The sequence below is a fragment of the Ambystoma mexicanum genome, chromosome 13, assembly GCF_040938575.1.
Source record: "Ambystoma mexicanum isolate Mex_15411 chromosome 13, UKY_AmexF1_1, whole genome shotgun sequence".
Taxonomy (NCBI): Eukaryota; Metazoa; Chordata; class Amphibia; order Caudata; family Ambystomatidae; genus Ambystoma; species Ambystoma mexicanum.
Window position 1 is genome coordinate 143,006,844 of NC_090938.1, and position 24,946 is coordinate 143,031,789.

General features: G+C 46.3%; 1 protein-coding gene across 2 annotated transcripts in view; it reads right to left on the reverse strand.

The window, feature by feature from the left end:
* Positions 1 to 24,946, reverse strand: part of BLTP3A (bridge-like lipid transfer protein family member 3A) — a 538,966-nt gene that overhangs the window by 397,231 nt on the left and 116,789 nt on the right. For both annotated transcript variants that reach the window (XM_069633498.1, XM_069633499.1), the window contains exons 2-4: positions 11,743 to 11,905; positions 11,030 to 11,068; positions 10,117 to 10,208 (exon numbers count right to left, since the gene is read on the reverse strand). In XM_069633498.1, coding sequence (XP_069489599.1) covers positions 10,117 to 10,208; positions 11,030 to 11,068; positions 11,743 to 11,905 — 294 coding nt within the window. The remainder of the gene's footprint in view (positions 1 to 10,116; positions 10,209 to 11,029; positions 11,069 to 11,742; positions 11,906 to 24,946) is intronic.

Sequence of the window (24,946 nt, forward strand, 5' to 3'; positions counted from 1 at the left end):
GGGTGGGACCAAGCCTGATATCCACAAGGTCTTTCCCTCTTTAGTTATAGCTTGGCAGGCAAAGAACGATGGTCTGGAAGGTTTCCCAGAGCAATGCCAGAGGTTAAGATTAATTCTAAACCTTCTGGCTGTCACCTAATTTTTGTTCTGCAGTAATGAAGAAGTGGCAGGATTTTAATAGAGCACAGTCATGGCTGTGCTCACCACTCATGCCACCTTACCTTAGTTGTTGCAATAGGGTGCTTTGTCAGGCGTCCATGGGCGTACAGGGGCAAACTACGGATGGGAGATGCCCAGAAGGCAGGAGGGTCAATCATTTCTGCCAAACCAAAGTAATGGAGAAATATGATTCCGGGACCCACACGTGGAGAAGTGCAATAATCTTCCTTGTGGCAGTACTTGGCAGAAGAGTGAACCAAGTGGGCACCAGTCTGGAAACAGGGAAGCCCAAGTCTGGGACCCTCAAACTGAAAGTAGAATTGTGAAACCAAAGTGAAAGAGGCCAGGGGAAAGGAATCATTCACCCGCTTTAAGAACTTGGAACCAGATCTGTGCACCAAGTGCAGGAGAAGCTAGTCATTCTCTTGGACCAAGAACATTGACACAACCTTCTAGTTTAAGTTTGTTTGTTTTATTATTTATAATGTGCGCCAGACCTGGTGGTATCAGGGTGCAATAAGCAGCAAGGATATTTTCAGGTTATTTATTTATTTTAGGTTTTTATTTTCAGCTTATTTACTTAGGTTACAGTGCTGTACAAATATACACAGAAAAAAGTAGGAAAAACATTTGGAAACATATACAGGCATAAAAGTGGCATAAACCGTCAACTGTGATGAGGGAGAAGTTGTGATGTATACAATATATACAATGTAGGATAGGGGGGTGGAAGTGGTAGGAGGTACCCAGGGTTTTTGTGGTCATTTTCTTTAAACCAGTTGATATTACGTCTGAAGTGGGGGTAGGCTTGGTAAGCCCTTAGGGTTGGGGTTAGGGAGTTCCACAGATGCGTGGCTTTCACTGGGAAGCTACAAACACCCGTTATGGAGAGTTTGAATCTGGGGACAGTCAGGGAGTTCGAGTTGGCCAATGTTGTTGGACGGTTTGAAGATTGTCTCTTAAATCTTTCTATAAAAGGTAATCAAGGCGGCGTTATTTAGACACGTGTGTGAGTGAGGCTGTTTTTAGCAAGATTTTATTGTTGGTGGTAAGCCAGTTATTTGATCTTATTTCTGAGATGTGCTCTTTTTTTGCTATACCCAGTGCCGCTCTGAGGGCGTTATTTTGGAGGATCGGTATTTTATTGAGGATGTATCTGTTGGCTCCCAGGTAGAGGGTGTTGCAATAATCTATTTTAGATAGAATTAGTGCTGTGGTCAGGGTGGTGCAATTGTGTGTTGATAGGAAGGGCTTAGCAGCTCTAATTAGCTTGCAGGTGTAAGCCGTGGCGGAGGCCATGGAGTTGACCTGTTTGGGGAGAGAGAGGGTAGCGTCTAGGTAGAAACCTAGTTGAAAACTTTGATAGTATTGCCATCAATAATGAAGCTGGTGTAGTTGTGGCTGAGTTTGTTCAGTTTGGGGGTGGTGCCGAGGATTATGAGCTCAGTTTCATCATCATCATTCAGGCATAGACCATGGGTGGCCATCCATGCCTGGATGAGGAGGTACACTGTTCACCAAGGCCAAATCCTTGTCATAATCTCCCGTCAACATTAAGAGGATCTGTGTATCATCTGCATAGTTGGTGTATGAGATACCAAGACCGTCGAGATCATCAAAAAAGGGGCTCAGTGAAAATATTGTACAGAGTCGGGGAGACAAGAGCCCTGAGGCACTCCACAGGTGATAGGGATAGGGTCAGCAGATACCAAGGGTGAAAAGACACACATAGTCCTATTATTTAGGAAGGACTGTCTCCAGCCTATTGCTTCTTGCGAGAAGGGCGCAGCCGAGTCTAGGTGGTTACAGAGGACTTTATGGTCTACCAGATCGAATACCGCTGAGACGTTAAGTAATAGTTGCAGGGGGGTTTTTCCATTGTCTACGAATGCGTCAATTTGGGCCTTAGGGTCCATCAGTGCTGTTTCGGTCTCGCGTTGAGGCCTGAAGCCTGACTGGCGGACACCTAACCGATGGTTTTGTTCCAAGTACTGCTGTATTTGGAGGTATGCAATCCCATCTAAAAATTTGAGCAATAAGGGAACGGTGGTGATGGGTCTGTAGTTCGTGGGTATGGCAGGGTCTAGTGTTTGTTTTTTTAAGGAGAGGGAGTACCCAGGACTCCTTAGGTTACTAGGGATGGTACCGGTGGAAAGTTAAGTGTAAGGGACAGAATTAGAAATTTTGACTCAGGAAGGTGGACTCTTTAGTTTAAAAGAACTTTCTGACAGACCCCTTTAGCATTTTAGTTGAGGCAGGGACAGCCTGCACAGAAGCTGTGAAAGTAAGGTTTTCTCTTCATTTTCTTGGTGAATAAAGGTCTATAGCAATCACTATGCCACAAGGTGTCGTCTCCTCCTTATGCATCCTCTTACAATATGCCAATCCAAATTGGTTTTAGGCCAACTACAGCCCCAAGTCCTGAATACAAGCTTCCGGTGGCACATCCCATAGGTGGCCAACTTCTCTCACATTCAAAAAGAGGGACATTGTGTAGACATTGACCCCTCAGGTCTTCAAAGCAAACAAAGACAGCCAACATTTTGTGAAAAGGAGGATGGGGTAAAACATTGAAAATATTTTTTTTCTTTCTTTTTTTAAATACAAAGCCTGATAAAAATGGACTCCACCCATTGGAACCATATTACAGTGGTGAAAGAGCCACCAGACTGTTCTTTAATCTGGCATGCTTTCCTGTTTACTCGCACCCTGCCTGCTGCCCTCGACTGTGTAGCACGAGTTGAAAGCCACACTTGATGCCTTTCTCTGCGGTCTTGTGGCTTGCAAAAAAATGGCCACCGTCTTTTCAAGCTAAAAGAAAGACTTCACTGTGTTTTCAGCTTTCTGTTATCGGGAATTCCGATTGGCTCCCTGCTGCTACTTTTTGGCCTATGGTGGACCGGCAGGCTTCAGCCAGCCCACCCCCGAAGGCCCCGGTCTGCTCGCTGCCGGTTCGCAGTGCGAGGACTTCCTACAACCCCTTACGTAAGCACTGAGAATGCCTCTCCCACACCCTTCAGTGGAGCCTGAACTACCGTGACTTTTTCTCCACCACAGCAATGGGTTAGTCTCCTCCAACCCGTCACTCTGCTACCCCTCTGTCTTCCCTCCCTCTCCATATCCCTATCCCACTCTTGCAGCCTGTGTTACTACAATTTACACCTATTGCCGCCATTAGGAATCTAGCTGTGTTTTAACTGCTGCTGCCAATTTGAATCTAGCTGTGCTCGTGAGGCTATACCGTTCGCTTTTCTCTTGAACTTGGTTTGACCCAGTGACTGCATTGTGGTACTCTGCCCGATTCCCACACCCCCCTCTATCTTCTTCACCCATGGCGCTCTCAGTTTCTCCTATCTTCTCTAACTGTTTCTCCATCAACTATCCTTCCCTTCTCACTACATCTGGCAGGAAGAAGTTACAAAAGGACATCTTGGTCTCTAACCCTGGTCTCCCTATCGCTGACACTTATCCCAGCACTTCCTCCAGAGAGACCCTCACTGACATCCTCTTTGTCGCTCCCTCGCCAGACCTATAGACTCTTCATATGGTCTCTGTGCTCTCTCCTTTAGCCTCTTCTCCCTTCTCCCATTAATGGTGGAACCCGCTGGGAAGCCTTCCTGGCCCTCTTCGACTCCTCTAAGGTCATCATTAATGTCTACTCTTCCATCTCCGATACTCTGGATGTTCTTGCCCCCGTCATGAGGATCTGCATGAAGCCCAAAGCTAAGTGCAACTCTTGGTACGACACTGACCTAGCTACACTTCAACGCGAGTGTAGGGTGGCTGAGAGGCCATGGCGGACTTCCTGTGCATCCTCTGACAAACTGGCCTGCCGCCTGCTCTAAAGGCAATACTGGCTCCTTGTCCAAACTAAGAAGAGAGCCCACATCCAAGCCTGCGTCTCTGCAGCATCTAACAACTCTGCTGAAATCTTTAAAATCTGCAAGGAGCAGGCCAATCCTGCTGCAGTCTACCTCTCCTGTCGCCTCCCATGCCCTTTGCAATGCCCTTGCTTCTCATATCTAAAAAAAAGAAAAAGGCCATCCGGTCCACCCTCTCGCCCTCTCCTCCCTTCTCCATCTGCTAACTCCTCCTGTGGCCTTCCCACCTCAGTCTTTCTCATCCGTTCCTCTGTTCTCCCCTGGTGAGGTTTCTAGACAAATCCGATCTATGAAAGTCATCAAAACAGGTTCTTCCCTGTTCATCTAAAACCATCAAGGACCACATCAACACCCTTGCTCCTGATCTGGCCGACTTCTGCAACCTCGCCTCCTGTTGACACTCCCCCCCCCCCCTCCCCTCTGAAGCACTCTCTTGTGACCCTCTTCTCAAGAACCCTACAGCCGACCCCTAATGCCCGGCTAACTATCTCCCAATCTCCATCCTTCCTTCCTTTCCTGGGCAAATTCCTGGAAAAGCTGGCCATTTCCCAGCTTAATCTTCACACCGATTCTGTTGGTTGTCTCCATGACCATCGGTCTGGCTTTAAAGCTACCAGAAGCATGGAAACTGCTCACTTGAACATCCGTGAAGACCTGCCTCCAACATCCCTTCTATCCTCATCCTACTCTATCTCTTCTCTGCCTTTGACACGGTCAACCATGCCACGCTGCTCAACAGTCTCGGTGATAACCTATGTATGACTGATCGGGCCCTGGCCTGGCTGACCTTTTTCCTCTGATCGACCCTCCCACGCCCAGCTTGGGTCCTTCGTTTCCTCCATCTCACTCTCTACCTGTGACGTTCCCCAGGGGTCTAACCTCTCTCCCTGGCTGTTCAACCAATACTTCGCACCCCTTGCCCACCGCATTGCTGCTCTCTGCCCCCACTTTCAGTGCTATGCGGATGACTGCCACCTCTCCTTCTCTCATCTCCGACTTTCTGCCATCTAGGAGTGGCGTGCCGCCAATGACCTCTACCTTAATGCCAGTAAGACGGAGATTCTCCTCATCGGCACACCTTCACCCTCCTTTCCTGTCACTCTCTGGCCGGCCTCCCTTGCCCCTCTTCCTGCTCCCGCATGTGAGGCTAAGAACCTCTGGGTCATCTTCGACTCCACTCTCCTTTTCTCATTACATCTCCGATGTCTCTAAGAAGTCAAACTACCAACTGCACCTACTCCAAGGTATTCTTCCCTTCTTTCCTTCCCCCTTACTGTCTCTAGAGCACTGGTTCTCTTCAGGCTGGACTACTGCAACAGCCTCTTTCTAAATCTGCTTGCTTCTACTCTCCGGCCTCTGCAATTCCTCCAGAACAGGACTTGTCCTTGGCCTGATGTCCTGGGATCGTATCTCTCCAGCCCTGAAATCTCTTCATTGGCTCCCAGTGCCAATGAAGAGATTCACTCCTCCAACTCCCTCCGGGTCATTCGCTTCGCCAAGCAATGAGTTGGGGGTAGATCTTTTTCCTCAGCTGGGGCCTCCCACTGGGACAGCCTCCCTGCCTCTCTGAAACTTGAAGAGAACCATCTCTGGAAGCACCTCAAGACCTTCCTCTTTGCTTCTGCCTTCGCGCTTCCTCTCCCCTGCTGATCGGTCTGTTTCGGCACCGCACAGCTGGTTACCCTCCGATTTCAGGCCCAGGTCCCTGCCCACCCAGCCACATACCCGCACTGCCTCCTGGCAACCCTTGCATTTGGGTCTGTATCTGTAACCCTACAGTCTCCTACCTGCACTTATCAGACACCCCTTGGCTGCGTTCTAAACCTGCACTTGCCACCTTGCTGACTGCGCTACCATTTGTTGTAATCCCTTGCTCAGCACTTTCCATTTCTTCCCTCTCCCTTTCATTATTCCCCCTTCCCTCTCCCCTGCACTTGCGTGTATTCAATGTCACTGGGCCTAGTAAGATTGTTGTTTTGTCCTCCCTTGTTCCCCTCCCTTGCCTCGTCACACTCAAAAACACTTGTGTTTGAGCAAAATACAAATAACATCTCATATCATGTCACCAGACTACCCGAGAAGTTGTACCTTCCCAGTGACACTATGGGGAACCGCCATAGGAGTCATAAGAACGTGTAAGGCAGATAAGAAAAACAGAGTCAAACCCTCAGCCCGGTGTTAGGGAGAATTCTCAGTTTAGGCTGAATTTCCTAACCTAGTGAGTCCCCCAGCAGCTTTGCTGGATTTTTGGGGTTTATTTTTTTTCTCCTGCCAAGAGTGAGACTCTTTTACCCTCACTCTTGGACATGATTTGAGTGTATGCCTTTGACTCTAGATGTGTTTAATGGGCTATGGGGTCTTTTACTCCATAGGGCTTCATGTGTTTTTGCGATGTGTGTTAGACAGCACCCTCAGTGTAGTAACACAGAGACGTCATAGTGACCACCCAGTATAGACTCCATACCCTGGGACTGACTACTGTCTCCCAGGGCATGTAAAGTCACCATTGACTTTACTAGTCTTGAATTCTGAACAGAACCAGTACAACCCATCTTATTGTGGACGTACTGCTGGGGCAATTCGATTGCCCCGGGGTCTGTTAGTCGAGGAGGCACGTCTCCGTCCCCCCTGATCGAGTTTTGGCTGGTGGCAGTGGATACTACTTTTTATATTCAACCGCAAATATTTCTCTATGGGATTTTCCCATTGTTTGAGGCTACTATCTTTATTTATTTAATTACGATAGCCTCGAACATACCGCCGGTTTATTTAATTATTATTAATTCTCCGGTTGGTATTTTTTGCCAAAACTCGGTTCTAAAATGGCGTTTGTGTTCTCTTCTGTGACTCCAACCCAAGTCGAGCCCTTTGTTCCACTTTTTGGCGGGCTTCTCCACAGAAGCCCTCCAAAGTGGTGCCATTCTGTCTGAGGTACTTAGGAGGGGTGGAGGGGGATTTAGGCACCCTGGACTGAGTTGCCTTGGCAACTCAAGTCACACTCTGTCCTGATTGGCCCAAGTGGTGAGCCGGCCGGCTCACCACTCAGCATTTTTGAGTGACAGCTAGGCTGAGTGAATGGGGGTTTTCTGCATAAAAGCAGGGCTTTGGGGACTGGAACTTCAGAAGTCGCCACAGGACCCAAGAATCCGACGAGGGAGAAGCTGAGCCGACCTGCCACGACGACACCACTGGTGGAGCCCTGCTGGACTGTCTCACCACTTTTCCCAACGACAGAGGAGATCTCCCGCCGGAGAGTCTTCTTCCTTTAACTGGTGGAGATAACCAGGTTCACTGTCTTTTCGCCTTCCCGACGTACCTCGTGGCCGCCTTGCCTGTGCCAAGCACCCCGGCAACCGGAATACCACATTTTACCACGACCGCGAAATAAAGGGTAATACCTTTATCCTGAAAACTCTGCGGCTGGTTTCTTCCCTGGCAGTGCAATGACCTTCAGCTTTCCTCCAAGTCGAGATCTTCTCTACCCCTGGACGATGCCGAGACTTGCACCCGCTGCCAGGAACAACTGTCCCCGCTGGAGGATCCTTCCCACTTAAGGTACCGTGTTCCGCCTGGCTTCCCTTGCCACCGACTGTACAGGGTAGATTTAGCCCCCGGCTTTCAAACCTGGGTTAGCGTGGGACACCCTGGCTAAACTTTTCTGAGCCTCTCTAAACTCTTTTCGAACTCTCTGCAAGACTTTCTAAGCCCAGTGTAACTGTGTGATCTTGGGCGCATTTGTGCTCTGCTCTCTCTAAGAGTGGGCCCGGCCTATGGACTTTGGCTCACAAGTGACTTTTGCTCTTCTGCCTTGCTAATAGTGTTCCTAAATCTTAGAGTGGTGTATCTTTCCATATTCTGTCTTTTTCCCTCCCTTCTTCATGAACTTATTGGAGTGTCATCTATAGTTAAGCGCTCACCTCTGTCTGGAAATAAGTGGTGTTAACTAAGACTTATCTGATAAGGAATAAGGGTTGTATATATTATAATAGTAACTGTGTTTAGAGTCTTTTACAATAAGAGTGCTGGAGTGTTTCAGTGTGTTTTTAAATAAATAATTATATACTTTGAAACCAAAGCTCTGGTCAGTGTTTCCTTGTATTATTGTATCTGAGTGCCTATTGTGTATACTTTGCATACTGCCTAACTCTTCTTGAGGGAAGTCTACAGCCACAGCTACCAGGTAAATCTGGGTGGTACAGACTGCTACCAAGTGGGTTTACTGCTAACACCTGTAGTTCTAAATCTTTTGCCGTGTTCCCCAAGGGAACTGCACAGGTTTCTGCCTAACACCCGGCTTTGGAGAACGTTTTGATAAAATTACGTGCAAAAGCCTTAAAAACCACCAAAATGTACAGGCGGTACCACATGGAATAGAAAGTAGGTTTCCTTACCGACAGTGACCCCACCACTCTTCCAGGCCAGAGACCCTCTGCATCAAAGCACTTGCTCTAAGAGGATTCAGCAGGGAGACAAAAAACCAATGAAACAAACAGTCCAAGCGAGAGCTAGTCCATCGGTGCTATGTGATATTTCCGTTTTTTGCCGCCTAACAAAAAGACAGATAATTTTTAGGCCAAATTTAGGCGGCCCACAAAAAGCAAAATTATCCAATTTTCTTGCCTCCACCCTCTCCCTCTCCCTCTCCCTCTCCGGCCGGATGTGTTCTAAATTGGGAGGGGGTTACCCCCAAAACCCTGTTCACGCACAGCCGCCGCCCCACCCCAGAAATCGCCGATCCTAAAAAGACACACACACAAACACCCAACACAAAAAATGTATTTGTTCTCCCGCAACGGCTCTTCCCGGTCCTGACTTGCCCGTTAGCCCCTGCATGCACTTGTGTATGGCAGGGGCATGACAGTTTGATTTAGAAAGGCCGCTCTGTGCGGTCACACAGCGGTCTTTCTAAATCGATCTTTTTTTTAATCACTTAGTACCAGCCCATCCAGCAGGTCATCAAATGCAGCAGCCCATCTTCTTGCAAATCTCCAATTCTGCAGCAATCCAGGTAAGAATGTACTGATATAAGGCATCCACATGGTCTCCCTTTGATAAGCACACTTACTGAGGAGCTCAGCCAAGCCAGCCTCCCAATCACACACAAAGGTATTGCCATCCAGTCAATCAGACTGGCCGCAGAAAACACCAAACACTCAATTCCACACAGAGGATGTGTATTGGGCTTGCCTGGTGCAGAAACACTGGCTGACCCCATTAGCTCCACGCGAGAGGGTGCAGGTATGTACTTGAGTGAGCACACGCCAGCACAACAGTCATTGTAGGCCTGCCTCATGGTTCCCACGAGCAAAGGCATGGCTCAAAACAAAATGGCCGGGAATAGGGCTTAAAATAAAATAATGTATGGTACCTAAATGGATGGCCACCATACTGGTCCAACACACTTGTAGGATGATAGAAAATCTTTTGAATCACTTTTCCAAGAAAAGTAGATGCTTAATGGGGGCAACAGTTGACAAGGTCATCCTAGATAGTGTGTGGGTTTCTTCAGCAGGATGTGAATTGTATGGAGTGAAAATATCTTTTTCATTTTCCCAAAAATTAAAAAGCACGATTTAGACAGACCACTGTAGGAATGCTCAGAGGGTCTTTCTAAATCTCAACTGTCCTGCACGTGCTGAAAGAAAAAAAATATATATATTTTTTGTGAGCAGCCCTTAATATTCGAGATTATTACATAGAACCGATGTGAATCTGTCCTATTTCTAGTGCATCTGCGAAGGGGCCGTATGTGGGTGATATGTTGAGGTTTGAAAAAAACAGAGCAATGCAACTATTTTTCAGAGCATTTATTTGCAGTAGTAGGGGGTGCTTACTTCAGCAGAATTCCAGTTAAGACTCAATATCTTCTCAGTGAAACCTCTCGCCTTTCCATTTGTCCTTATATCAGGAACTCTAGTGAAAATAAGGCAATGCCTTGGGATTGAAAAAGAAGAAGGCGGCTAGGAGTCCAAGCATGTGGTGGCCATGATCATAGGACAGGTACACCAAGCCCCTGAACATCAGTTTTCATATTGGGGAAAGTGATGGTAAACCAGACCAGCTGGTGGCCACTAACCTCTGCCCGGCAGCCAGGGCGATAGGAGACTGTCCGTTTGGGGGCCGTGGGTCTTCACACGTCCGCATTTCCACCTCCACTTTATCCAGGTACTGCGAGTAAAGAAACAGAAACAGCCATCACTCCACCAGCATGACCATCATTCACAGGATGACTGGCAGAAGCAGAGAGACCGCCATTGCTGCTAGGGAACTAGGAGCACAGCCAGGAGGGCGGGGAGCAGGGTGAAAAGGAATTTAGGAGGGAGAGCAAATAGTAGGTCACTGTACCCTACGGGTGGGTACACCAACCCAGAGACCAGTGGAGAAGACGATTGGCACCTGCATCAACAGCATTAAGAGCATCACAGTGACATCTTCCAGGACAACACTTCTGTGACTACCAATCCAATTCTGCAACTTTGAAAACATTCCGTATTAAGATAAAAAATTTAACAGACCCCCAGGCATCCAATAGCTTACCTGGAGCTGGATCGACCTGTGAGAAGGGGGCGGACATTTCTGAGTCACTGATAGGCAGGCATGCAAAGATAGACTCAAAGAGAAAAAGATGCAAAATAAAAGGAAAAAAGACATTGGAATGGAAGACAGAGGAAAAAAGGGTTGGAAAGAAAATTGATAGAAGAAAATGCATCAGAATGGGAGGAGATCGGGAGAGGGAAAATAAGTGAGGCGGGGAAAGAGGAAAACAGCCTGGAATGAATACGGGGAAAACGTAATAAAAGATGGAGCAAATAGAGAGAATGGAGACAAGCAGAGAAAGTGGAGAGAATTGGAAAGAAGGTAACAGAGGAACAAGGGGAGGTAAATGACATGGATTTGTGCAATGAGAAAGAAAAAAGCTGGTACAGAGAAGTAAAAATAACAATGGGTTGGGGGGAGGAGAGTACAAAGAAAAAGCTACCGAGCATTACCAAACAGATGGGGTGGGTCTTAAGCTTCGTCCACTGGATCTGTACAAGGGAAAGTACAGTGTTAAAAATGGACCCTGTGAAGTAATTCAACCAATGAACCCAGCCCCCATACCACAGCATAAAGATTTTTCTGGTATTCAACCATGCCTGGCCCGTTTAAAAACATTGGGATCCTGGCTCCCTTGACCCATCTTCTCAAGCGTGGTGCTTCACGTGAGGGCTTAAGAGCACCACTAGACATCTTTCACCCTGCCCCTAGTGCCTTAAACTTATCAACTAGTTAATGTGGCTGTTCCGGTCTCCTGTGCCACAGACTGCTATGCTCACTATACCCAGTGCATTATAAAGTGCTATTTTCACAGCCTTGGAGGTAATTGCTCTTCTATCACTGTTCTCTTGTGTGCACTACTTCTTACAATTTTCACAGACGGCAGGTTCATGCCCACTTTCCTATCCCATACCTTGCCCTAGGTTCACCATTGCACTTTACCACCCCAATGGACACTTCATTTATGGGTTAGTCTGACATGTAACTGTGCCACTCTCCTCCCTCCCTTGATACTCTTTCCTCCAGAAAAGCATGATTGTCGCAGGTCAACCTAACCTCCCTTGCTAATTTCCCCCCTATACTTTTAGCAATTAGGTGGGTGACCTACTGCAGGGCACCTTGATTCCAACAACCATCATTAGCCCACCTTGCCCCAGCCCCATACCCGTATTGATGCCTTGTTACAGAAGACCCTGGTGATGGCCAGCCAGGTGGGAAGGTCCAGCATGTTCTGTAGAACCTCCTCATCCAGCTCGAGGTTGGTCAGCTGACCTTCCCCCTTGAGAGTGCTGAGGTTGATCTTATCTGCGGAGAGGTTCTTGGCGAACCTAAGAGTAGACAGAGAAAAAAAGTAGGATTATTCTCAGGATACCAACCGTTCTCTTGATCCGGCACCCGGGTGGTGCGTCGAGGCAGCCCTTTCACGGTCAGGTGTCTGCCACACTGAGGCACCAGAAGTCCTCATTGGGGAACCCAATGGACAAGTGAGCCAGAAAACACTATTAAATTGAACCATCATCTTGGGGTATGGAGGGAGTGCATTTGCTTTAAGTGAACAAAAAAGGAAACAAAGTGGCAACAGCAACAATTCTTTTTTTTATTTTTATTTTTTATTTCGTGCAAGACTACTACCGGCAAAAACTGACAGACCACTCCCCAAAAGGGGCAACATACAAATGCATTTGTAATTTATTTCATTGTACGAGTCTGACAAGAAGAAACGTGCGTCTCCCAAGCAGAAATTAAATGTAGGATTCTGCAATATAAAAACCAGACAAAGTTAAAGTGCATACACATTCCCCAAGCGCACCAGAGAATGTATGTACATATAAAACATATGCTGGGTTCACAGAGAGGCGGCAAGAAAAGCAGACACCCTGGGGAGGCAGAAATTGAGATCCAGCATACCATCCAACCCTGTTTGAAATCCAAAACAGCAGCTGGCCCTTATATTACATTAGGTCAGACCCCCTGAGGGACCACCAGACTAAACACACATTTCCCAATCACGGAACACCGCCACCCACAAAACACAGGTGCAGAATATTTCTATGAAGCCCACACCCAAGGGTAGTAGCAACAAACCTTTATAAGCCAATCTACCCAGCTAGAGTTTGTCAGTCCCGGGAAGAGCATTGAGGTGGAATGCAATTATTGGGAGACTCCAAGTAAGGAGACGTGGCTAGAACCCAACCTGGAAAGAACTGGCCAGACAAGAGGTGCAGACCATGAGTCGGAACTGGTCCCCTAGAAGAAGAAAGTGCAATGGCAAAGTACTTCTGGGAGCACAACCTGGTGAGAGACAAGATTGTGAAACATGGGTAAAATATAGAATGATTGATACTACTAGAGAGAGTCACTCGAAAAGAAGGGTATCAACTGGCTGTGAATGGATATCGTCTTGAAAGTAAGAGTGGACATTAGGTGGACTTGAAGTATACAGAGAAAGCAGAAGAGATTACTTGGGAGCAAAGTGTGAAGGGTGCCAACCTGAAAGAAAGGGGGAAACGGAAGGAAGTCTGGAAAGAACCAGAGTGAAAGAGAAGAGTACCAACTTTGGGACAAAAGCAAGGAGTACCAGATGGGAGATAAGGGAAAGTGACGTTGAGGGGTGTAAGAGGACACCAGAAAGAGGGACAGAAAGAGGCACAGAGGCAGAGGGCGAGGCGTGGGGCAGAGGGGGCAGACCAGAGAGTGAATACATCTAGTGTATGCAAAGATTCTGAGACACCATAAGGGAAGAAAAAGGAATTAAGATGAGGGTGGACAAGTGAGAAATAAAAGAAAATACAACTAAAGAAAACCCCATCAGGGAACTAGAGAAAGAGGGAAGTCAAAGAGAAGGGAGGTTCTGGAGAACGCGGTTGGTCCAGGGAAGAGAATAGAAGCGAGAGGAGTGTCATATCCCGGCACAGCTGGTCTAGCCGTTGGCACCACAGACTGCATGGTTTACATTGGTGAGTGCCCATAACAAGATGGCGCACGTAGCCGTCGGATACATGTACCCAGTCCCAGGTCAGCTATGGCAGATGCGCAGCTCATCGGCTACTTCTTCACAGCGGGAGATGTGGGTGCGCGCCTTATCGCACGAGTGCTTCTTGATCGACCTTTGATTTCTTGCCATTTCCTGCAATTTTCTCCTCCCCATTCTTATGGGGTTAGTCTGCTCCTGCGCCATAGATTCTTCTGCTCCGAGTCTTTTGTTCTGTTTCCTATGCTTCCTGCTGGTGACTGCATATTCTCCCCACCCCCCACACCCTCTACACCCCCAGTTGGGCACCCGTTTTTGGGGGACCACCTATCTGGTAATAGATTTAGACCATGTGGATTCTTCAGATGGATGGCCATTTTTCATCAAGACAAAGCGCCGTTCTATTCAGGTTAGTCTTGCAATGGACAATAAGGTCTGAAACAGAAATGTTACACCACGAAGCAGGAAGAAGAGAATAGGATGGAAAGGAGAAAAGGGTGCAAGTTCAGGGGAAACGAGGGGAGACATGGGCAGGTAGGAATAGGGCCATGCTACTCAATCAAGCCACACCAGGCCAACTGACCTCTTGGCGGGTGAAACCCTAATCAACAACTGAAAAGCAACCTAGGAGACAAAGGTCTTGCAGATCACCAAAGAATCAGTCTGGCTGAGAGCTATAGGAGTGCAGATTTGGAGGGGAAGGGGGGGTTTGGGGAGTGAGGAGACACTTGGGGCCAGGAGAGGGTCTCCTTAAGAGACAGGTTCAAAGGGAGGAAAGGAGAAGGCCTCCTTAAGAGATGCCTTGCATACATTTGTTTGGACACTGGAGTAGTGTCATTGGAACCTCTGGTTTTTCAATGCAGTTTTGAGGACATTGTATTGCCCCTTTCTGAGAACTGGACATTGATGAGGATACCCTTTGGCCTCAGAGGAAGAACCCTATTTTTGAGTCCTGGAATTGGGAAATTCTTTTTTACCCTACCCTCAGATCAATGATGGACACTTTGTGAACGTTATCCAGCCCCTTAGGTTTGAGCAGGATTATCATCCTGATGCTGTCAAGCTATGTTTGAACAACATTCTGACTCTTTATGTAGAACTGTAAATAACCACTTGAAACTGTTCCGTTCTCCGCCTCCATTTTTGGCAACAAAAACAATGAGGTGGCGAGTCCAGAGTCCACGTGGTGGGGCTTTGCCACACAACACCAAACGTAAAATGTCTTCATATATTATTCATGAAGCGTTCTCAAACGTTTAAACTGCTGCTTTAATCAGAAAAAAACAGCATCAGCTAATTCAATGAACCAAAGGAGACAATCACTAAGATTTAAATTGAAATGTGTACCTAGATGGGTATAGATCAATGGCTTCCACTGCGCACATTTCTTTCACCTTTGGCACATGTAGAGTCAGGAGGCATCTTAGACTGGCCTGAGGACATTTAGATCTACTATGCCCCATCTGCCACTTACACACGCATCCCTTCTGGAGGCATTTTAGCGCACTGCATGTGCTATATAAAAATCCTATTCAACTACAGGTTGGAGCTGCACCGCCTCGCTGAACATTAGGTCAATACTAGTTTTAAGATCACTTCATAAAATAAAAGTGAAGCAAAAATCAAATGCACCAGATCAGTCTATCACGTCAATCATACACATGCCCACACCTCTCATGACTCACTAACTGCATCTTGAATGCACTCAGGTGCCACACTTTCATGCTTCAATTCCAATATAAAACACAGCCATTAAGCTACTCACTCTTGCAGCCTTATACAAAACTAGTCCTCATTTACTGAAGCAGCCACAGGGTTAGCATGAGCGCTTAACAAATAAACGTCAACATTAGAACAACTGTGCACCAATTAGCAGCAACATCAACTATAAGTCTCTGGAAGAAGACACTTAATAAGATCACCGACCTACCCTGAATAATATTGACAAACTGAGAAGTGACTACTAATCATACTCGTTCGCAACTCCATGAACCAAGTAGAAAGCAATGGATGTATGGTAGAGTTTAATAGCATTCCAAGCCGCAGGAGGCAGGGCTCCAGATGAAGATTTTGAAATGCGAATAGTGTACTTAATATTTGTATTTTTTAAGCTGGAAGTAAAATGGTTAAGGAGTAAAAAGAAAAAAAAATGATTTTTGGGGGTCAAATACAAATATATTTTAAGTCTGAAACAGACATATTTCTGCAATCTATGCCTTGTTCTCAAACACCCGGCTATTCATCCAAATTCAATGATAATTCCTTGTTCGATTGAGGGGTTAGAGTAATGACAACCTCCTCAAATCCCTACCTCAGAATATAAGCTTTTGGCCCATTTCTAAGGATATCAACTTCAGCAAACAAGAGAACAAAGACAATGTGGAATGCCATGCTTTGTTCAGTATCGAAATAGATATTCACATGGAGAAACTGGGAATAAAAAGCTGGTCTGCCGAAGTCACTACTATCTGCAAGCCATCATTAAAATGATTACAATCCTAAAGCATCAGATCAAGACGCCGAGAGACTAGCAAGCCATTTACTTCGGGAAATGTCTCTGCATAATTGTAATAATGATGTGGCCATAAATCCTTCATCACCCCATTTGAATTACTCGTCAATAAGACGAGCAAATATTGAGCAGGATAATAGATTTCATATACCACTTCATGACCAATTCCTTCCCTCGGTTGGCCCTGCCAGTCCAAACCAGTGAATGCAGGTGGCTCACAGATCCCTAGAGAGGGCAAGTAACTTACTTAGCCATCTTCTGTGCCAAATACCTGGTTGTGGTCAATTCTTCCCTAAGGGTAGCCCCTCCCCATGAGGCCAGGGAGGTGGGGCCGCTACCCGATAGTCCCCCTGGGGGTGGTACTAAGTGTGTGGATCTTATGGAAACCCCCTATGGAATTAGCGATTACCTGGGAATCCCCATAGCCCACCTTCCTCTTCACCCTCCCCCACCAACACTTTCCCTAGTGTTCCTAAAGGTTTGTCATGTCGAGTACTGGGACAAGGAAGAGTAGACCCCTCAAGGAGCATGTATCCCTTATGTACTGAAACAAGGGAAAGACCAGTTAACTTACTGGTAGAAATAAAGATCAGTATTGGGATGAAGAAGCAGTGCAGAAGCATACAGAGAGCCCTCATGAGAACCTGAATGAACAGTTTAGTTGTTCCCGAAAGCTGATTGGGTCTTGCCCATTCATTTAAAGCTGTTTCCGGGAAACCAGGAAAGGGAGAGGCCCTCCGTGGGGGAACCATGAGCATGGGGAATGCTCGGCTCACCAAAGGACTTAAGCAGTTGAAGGAGAACTTACCGGGCAGCAATATTCCCTCTAGCTATTTTTCTCTATGTGCAGAAATGGCTGGCCTTTGTGCGCACATTATTTTCCATGTGCACAAAAGACCAACAAGGTATGCCACTTTCTGAGCATGCTTAGTTAGTGAGCCATCATGACCAACGCGTTTGTAAGAGAGTTGTCCCTTACCAGCCACTAACTCTTTACAGAATCAGTGTAATTTGTATTACTTTTTATTACTCTTTGCCAATCTCCCATCCCGTGGCTCAAGGTTGCAGGTTTCCCAGGCTTCATCCTTTGCCAGCCGTGGTGTGGCCTGTGGGGTTTGTGTTTAGCTAGCACTATTCAGAAATGTAAAACTTAGTCTTTCTGATTACTACCTGCCTTTTGTGTTACTGTTACTACTGCTGTTGTACTTCCTGTTGTCGCCCCCTCTTAGGCCCTTTCTCCCTCTATCCAGGTGTTCCCAATCTAGGTGCTGCTGTTGGATTTACTGTTATTGCATTTACTGTTCCCCCGTGTTGGACCCTTGTTCCCTCCACTACCCAGGTGTCCCAAAGCTAGGTGCTGCTATTGCATTATAGCTCAGTACACTTCCTGCCGTCTTGGGTGCCTTAACCCAGATACCTTTCGACCTAGCCCTCTGGAAGGGCAGCTACTCTCTGACCCCCCAACCCCGCCGCCCCACATCGCTCAGCTGCTGACTGCTCCATCTCACAACCATGACTGACTTCCCCTCCCTGATGGAGATACCTCGACAACAAAGACCCCCCCTAAAAGAGTACCTGCATCCTGACTCCCCCCCCACTATCACCCCTCAGCCAGTCTCAACCAACCAGACTGATCCGACTTCACCTTGCATCGCAAAGGGCACCTATGTGCACTGAGCACTCCCAGCCATGAGCGTCAAGAAAATCACCTTGCCTCATGAAGTCACCTGCCTCCATTTCAATGCCCGCTCTGTGGCGGGAAACAGGCAGAGCATCTTTGACCTCCTATCCTCTGACAATCCGGACCTAATTTCTATCACTGAAACTTGGTTCTCAGACGATTTTGCACCAGTCGTGCACAAGGCCTCCCCCACTGGCTACTCGCTTATCTCTGACAACAGACCTTCCAGAGGTGGCGGAGTGGCAATCCTCTACAAACCTCATTTCTCCAACTCACTCACCAAAACCCAGACATGTGATGCCAACTGTGAATCCTTTCTAGGGAAACTATTGTTACCATCAACACTCACTGCTTCCTACTCATATACAGAAACCCCCCTGGATATGAGACATTTTCCCAACAATCTGACTCAAAATCTACCATTCAGGTAAATCATCCAAAATTCACACTACTGGGAGATTTCAATATCTGGTTCGATGTGCCCAACAACCCCATGACCCCGACCCCAACTCCTGGTCGACAGTCTAGAGGCACTCAACCTCTCCCGACATACCACAGGTCCAACCCTCTCCGTTGGTCACACCCTTGATGCGATCTTCAGAGCCTACAACCTCGTCTCTAGATCTAGTCCGAAACCGCTTATCTGGACAGAGCACTCTGCCATCCCTTTCACTGTCCACACACCATGGCAGACCTTAGCGTCCTGCAGGCGCCAAGATATGCAATTGCTCTACTCTGCGCTTCCCCGAGTCTACTACACAGGCCTAGCAGCCTCTCGCACCATCTAGCCGATAATACCCATTCGCTCCATACCTGGTCCCAACTACATACCTTAGATACGATCCCTCCTAGGTGCTAGAACACCCAGATTCTACACTGCCTCTGTCCAGCCTATCCTTTAGCGTCATTGCCTCAATGTTACTACCCTGGTGCAAAATAACTCCTGTCCTATAACAAATATCCTGTCTAGACCTACCCTGCAACCCACCATTAACAACCAGAAACTGGGAAAATGAGCTCGGTGTGATTACATTGGAGAAAGACAGCTCCTACCCTATAACCAAATACCCTGCTAACCCTATCCTGCAAACCACCATAAACCACAACCAGTGACCCGGAAATCAGGCCCCCGAGATGCATAGTGCTGAGTCTAAGAATAAAAACACTCTGACCAAGCTAACATATCTTACCCGCTCCTAACTGTGAATCTACCTCAGAGTGCAGTTACCACGAAACACGAGGAGGACCACTACCAACTCATCCAGATCCAGAATGTAATCCTGGAACAGTGGGCTTGTACGAATAGAAGATACACTCCAGACACTCACCTCTCCTATCCCTATGCTCACTCTCTACACCAACACAAAATAGAGCGCAGCTATACCCCTCGATAAATACATATGAACAATACTCCATGAACACCTCAATATCCTGCCAGAAAGCAGCAATACCCCACAGAAAATATATATATTTAAGAAATAAGAGGGAAAAAAATTAATTAAAAAATAAAATGGGCCTAGCTGCACACATAAACGTCCTACACAAGCCTAATGCCGCCAGAATGCAGTCTCGGAGACCAACCACCAGACTGCACACATTCAGTTGATCTCCCACTACCAATGCATCTAATGTTAGGATGCAGCTACCATCAGGCAATCGCATCAGCTGCTCACATATTGAGTGCACCCAAGTAACCTACCCACTCAACGACCTGGACTAAGGTCCCTAGGGGAGTTTGACCCACAAGCGCTTTGAGATCATAACAATGATATATAGAGTGCTATATAAATGCCATATAACATAAAGATATACAGTTAAGAAATTAGTCTATGTGATGATCAACCAGTCTAAGACTTAAAGGATCTGCCACAGTAACTACCAAAAGTACTCCTTCGGAGACAATGCATCTAGTGTTTCATTCCCTTGGGGGATCAATCCCTTGGGGTGGACCTGTATTCCTAAAAACAAATATCGCTCAAAACTAACGTGGATGTCAAAAAAAAAAAAAAGAAATCAGACGGGATACAATATTTGCAGATGGAATAATGGCAACTAAAAGGAACCTCCACTATAATTAAGTAATTCAAAGGCCAGGAGAACATAATTTGTTGAAGGATGAAAACTGAATAAAAACTCCACAACAACAAGCAGGACACCTGATTTAGGACAATGGGTGACCTTAAGTGTTAGGTACGGTATCTGTTCCATCACACAAAAACACTTTGAGAGCAAAAGACAAACAATTTTTCTAGTGCTCATTTTCTTTTCATTAAATGTGTATGCTACCAATATCCCTAGGTGGAAGGACAACCTATCCCTGTAGGGGGTCCCTGTCCCTAGGTCAGAGCTGGTGCACCGCCTATCTAATAGCAAAGAGAAGAGGGTAGCTGTCCCTACACCTACAATGTGTATATATTTGCAGTATTTTTCCACAGATAAAAAGTTTGGACCAAGTCTGCGTTATTCCCATGGACATTTCATGAAGGAAGTATTTCCATAGTATAGTTATTTTATTCACGTTCCAAGAAGTGTGTGCATGGTGTGTAGACCCGATGGTAATGCGTGGGTCAACACAATGATAAAAATATAAAATACAATTCCAGTGATTTAAAAGATAAAAGAACGTAAAATCTGCTATTTCATGTATGTCAAGTACCCAATTTCCAAATGCCTTTTTCTTTCTTTTTTTACACACCCAAAGTTGGCAAATGAAACCAATAAAAAAAACAAGGAGGTACTACGTTCTCCGTTACAGATTGGTTACTCAGATCCCGTATTTCCTTCAGGGATATCGTGCTTCCAAGTGGACAAAAATCTTGTTTATACTGCAAAATAATTGTGTACATGCAGATTCATGTCATTTTCTTAAACTGCCCATGCAATCACAGTGAGGTTTTAATTGGGTTTTTTAGCTTGTAAAGTATTATGGGTTTGCAAATATCCCAGTGAGTGTTTTACTGCTGCAATCCCCCACTTTTTATATAGCCCTTCCAACTAGTATTGAAAGCCAGCATAGGAGCTGTGAAGGATCTGGGGGGACGGACCCAAGAGAACACTCATTGGGGGAGGGGGATGTTGGTGGGGGCAGAGGGTGTAGAGAACAAATTAGCAACTTTCAAAAACCAGGTCAGGTGTTTCAGCAGTACATCACAGTGTAGGGAATGTGTTTCCTTGGAACCTCTAGCAGCAGTCTAGGAAACTGCACCGTCTGTTTCCTTCCATGCTCATTAGCAGAGGACTTTTAAATATAATCACGTGTTCTGTGCTTAGTGCCCTTAGCATGCCCATGTATCTTGTTTAACTGATAAGTGAATTGCAATAGAGGGGTCCCTAGTTACAGAAGATGGAACTCAAACTGTTGCACCTTTGAGAATGCTGCTAGAAGACATAAAAGACAAATGCATGTGCCTTTTTTCCACAGGCTCCATGAGAAATCGCAGTAAGTCTGTTGCTGAATTGTTATCTAGGATGGGGTGAGGAAGGGAGGGCAAAACCATGCACTGTATTATGTGTCCTGTCATTTCACTTTCTATGCCAGGGTTGCAAGTAGGGCTCTGATGAGATTTTACTTCCTATATGGAATCAAATGATTTTTCCATGGAGTGAAAAAGTAATTTAGTTTGCCAATAGGGATACTTTATGCCTATTAAAAGACGTTCTTTCTCCCTTAAAATTCCTCTTGAAATCAGGCAGTAATATTTAGTAGAGTTCCTTCCTACGCCACTGCTCTGCTGGCCACTGCTTAGAATATATCAATGGAACTATGTGGTTAAAAGCAAGGTGATATATGCATATGTTTATTGTTAACCGTTTTTGTTGGCCACATTTTCCTGTTTCAGGGAGTAGAAATGGGTGGCGGTATGCCTCTTAGCTGCAAGACTAGTTTTCAGAAAGAATTGTCAAAGCTCCGTTCACAGGACAATGTAACGTGGATTACAAGTAGCAGCAAGAAATTCTCATTCTGTGGTGCAGTTATTCTGATGCAATTTTCATCCTTCAACAAATTATGTTCTCCTGGCCTTTGAAGTAGTTCATTTTAGTGGCGGTTTCTTTTAGTTGCCATTATACCATATGCAGATATTGTATCCAGTCAGCTTTTTGAAAGTCACTTCAGTTAGGAGTGATTATTTGTTTTTTGTAATACAGATGAGCCCTGCACCCCCCCCCCTAGGAAATTAAACACTTAATGCATGGTCTCTGAAGGAGTACTATTGCAGATCCTGGAGTCTTCATCGCATAAAATAAAAGAAATTAATCTCTTTGGAAACATGAATACTCATTACACTGATTTCTAAAGAGTTACAGTGGCTTTAAAAGGAGCAACTCCCTTATAAACGCTTTGGGAATATTAGCTCACAAACTAAGCATGCTCAGAAAGTGGCTTGCCTCGTTAGTTTGTTGGGCAAATGAAAAATAATGTGCACTCAAAAGACCAGCTATTGCCGCACATACCTTAAAATAATTAGAGGGAACATTGGTCCATAAATACTTTTGCTAATCACTGGCACAAATATGTGTCTCTTTCTACATATTTATGTATAGGATCTTCTTGGCCCATGGAGAGAACTCCCTTCTTCTGGACAATGGATCACGATTCTAGTTGTTATGTGGGATCTGTATTTGAGGGAAGGACTCTTCTCCAGGTCTCAATCCCATTCCAAGGTCCAAAACAAAGTTCCTGGTTGAAATATCAGCAAGCAGTTCTCAGTTCAAATCAAAGGATAAAGTTCCAGTTCAAACATCAACATTCCTCATTAACCATAGTTGCTTCTTCACTATTGGGTTCCAAGAGAATGACTGCCTTCTCCAGATATTTGACTTTTAGTGTTTCTTCTCCACACGCAGCCAGGGGGAAATGTCTCCCTTCCCTTGGCCTTTCATAGGCGGCTCACAATGTTGGGGGCAGGGGTGGAATGACTTGCTTCTCCTGGCTTGGACCAACTTGGTTCACTAATCTGCAAAGTATGATCCTGATAATCTCAGTTGGGTGGTCTTCCACCTTTTTATCTTACTCTTCAGTCTTCTTGCTAATACCCTGACAAGGAAGATGTCCTCTACCTTCACCTTGGCTTCCCACAATTCGGGTAGGGTCTCGCAGCTGACCCTTTCAGGAAGATTCCCTGCCAGGCCTAGCAGAAGTTTGGCTGCTCTTTGCTGCCCCTCTGTATCTGCCACTGACCTCCCGGGTATTTAACGCCTTCCCGGCAATCTGTTCATCTTTGTGCATGGTCTGCAGGGGTTCTGGCCTCTCCTGGGCATCTGCCTACAGCAGTGGGGTCCCTGTAGCTTTCATAGACTTCTGCTGTCCTGCACGGCACTGCAGCAGACTGGCTTCCTCCCAGATGTGCAGTGTTTCTCCTCCATGCCACCCAGGCTTCAGGAATGCCTGGAGCTCCCGTCCGGCAGCTTGCCATGCTCTCCCTCTTACTTGGACCAGACCTCTCGGCTCAGTCCTCGGCCTCCCGATCTGCTTTCTAGTCCCGCGACATACCGCCTTCATACTCACGGTTCCTCCAGGGAGGGCTAAACACTTTGGTAAGTCCTTCTTCTGTTTTTATCTGGAGTATAGTAAAACTAGAACGTGCATGTACGTTCTCAAAGATACTTCATTGTTCTGCCCATGAGATCCTCCCGCCGAGTACCACCTACAGGGGGACTATCGGCGGGCAGTCTCATCTCCCTGGCCTCATGGGAAGGGGCTCCTCCTCGGGGGAGGGAGTGGGGAGGGGCCGGGAGGGGGGGGCGACATCCAGGAATTCGTCACTCTTCCTTGTTCTCTTGACTCTCTACTTTTATGACTCACTACTGCGGCTTCCCCAGCTTCCAAGGAAAGTCCTACTTTGGTGTTGGGTTCATATGCACCATGCCTCCTGTTGGCTTCTTCTCGTCAATATTTGACAGACATACACTCTTCATTACTCATGTTCTTACTCGCCATAGTATCATGTTGAGAGTATACTTCCGGTATTCTATTACAACAATACATGTAAGAGGAGTTTAGTTGTCTGTCAGTTGATGATGTACTGTTTTTTTGGTGGATAGGAAGAAGGGAGACGCTGAAAGATTTCCCGAAGCAGCACAGCTGTGGTGATTACTGTCATAGATATGGAATACGTTGTCGGACCATCCCATCGAAAGAACGTTACCAGGTAAGAGTAACTTGTTCTTCGAGGGGATTGGGTCCTCCGACGTATTCCATATCTATGACAGACTCCCAAAGCAGTACCAACGTAAGGAGGTGGGAAAAGAATTTAGAATATAGAAATTTAGAATGCCCAATCAAATTGCAGAGTAAAGGACCGCCTTGCCAAAGGCCAGATCCTGCCCATGGATAGAATAGAGGGAGTAGTGACGTACAAAAGTATGGACCGAAGCCCAGGTGGCTGCATCACAGATGTTACGAATAGGAACACCCCTCTGCAGGGCAGTAGAGGCAGCCATCCCCCTGGTAGAATGGGCCCGCAAGCCTATCGGAGGGTCCTTACCCGCCAAGCGGTAACATTCAGAAATTGCCAGGATAATCCAACGAGACAAAGTCTGCTTAGTAACAGCTTGTCCCAAACGCCTTCCAGCGTAACCAATAAAGAGTTGATCGTCCTCTGACCCGGGACATGCGTGAAATATAAAAGCTTAAAGCTCTCCTAGGATCCAGCCTATGCAGCCTCTCCTCTTCCTTACCAGGATGCGGAGGAGGCTAAAATGCCGGAAGAATAACCTTCTGGCCTAAATGAAGTTCCGACACCACCTTCGGAAAAAAGGAAGGACGAACTCTAAGGACAACCCTGTCCTTATGAAACACAGTGAAGGGTGGCTTAACTGAAAGTGCCTGTAACTCACTCACTCACTCTGCGAGCGGAAGTGATCACAACTAAAAAAACAGTTTTAAGGGTTAACAGTCTCAAAGGACAAGAATGCTAAGGCTCAAAGGGAGCACCCATTAGAAACTTGAGAACAAGGTTCAGATCCCAACCGGGCACCTGGAACGGTGACGGAGGGAATACATTAGTGAGCCCTTTCATAAACTAAGAAATTAAAGGGATTTTAAAATAAGAACACTCCTCAGACGAGCGCTTAAATATAGACAGCGCTGCAGGTAACCTTTAACAGTACCCACCTGCAGGCCCTTGTGGTCCAAAGAAAGCAAAAAAGACAGAACCAAAGGAATGTCACATGAAAAAGGATCCAGATTCTTAACCCTGCACCAG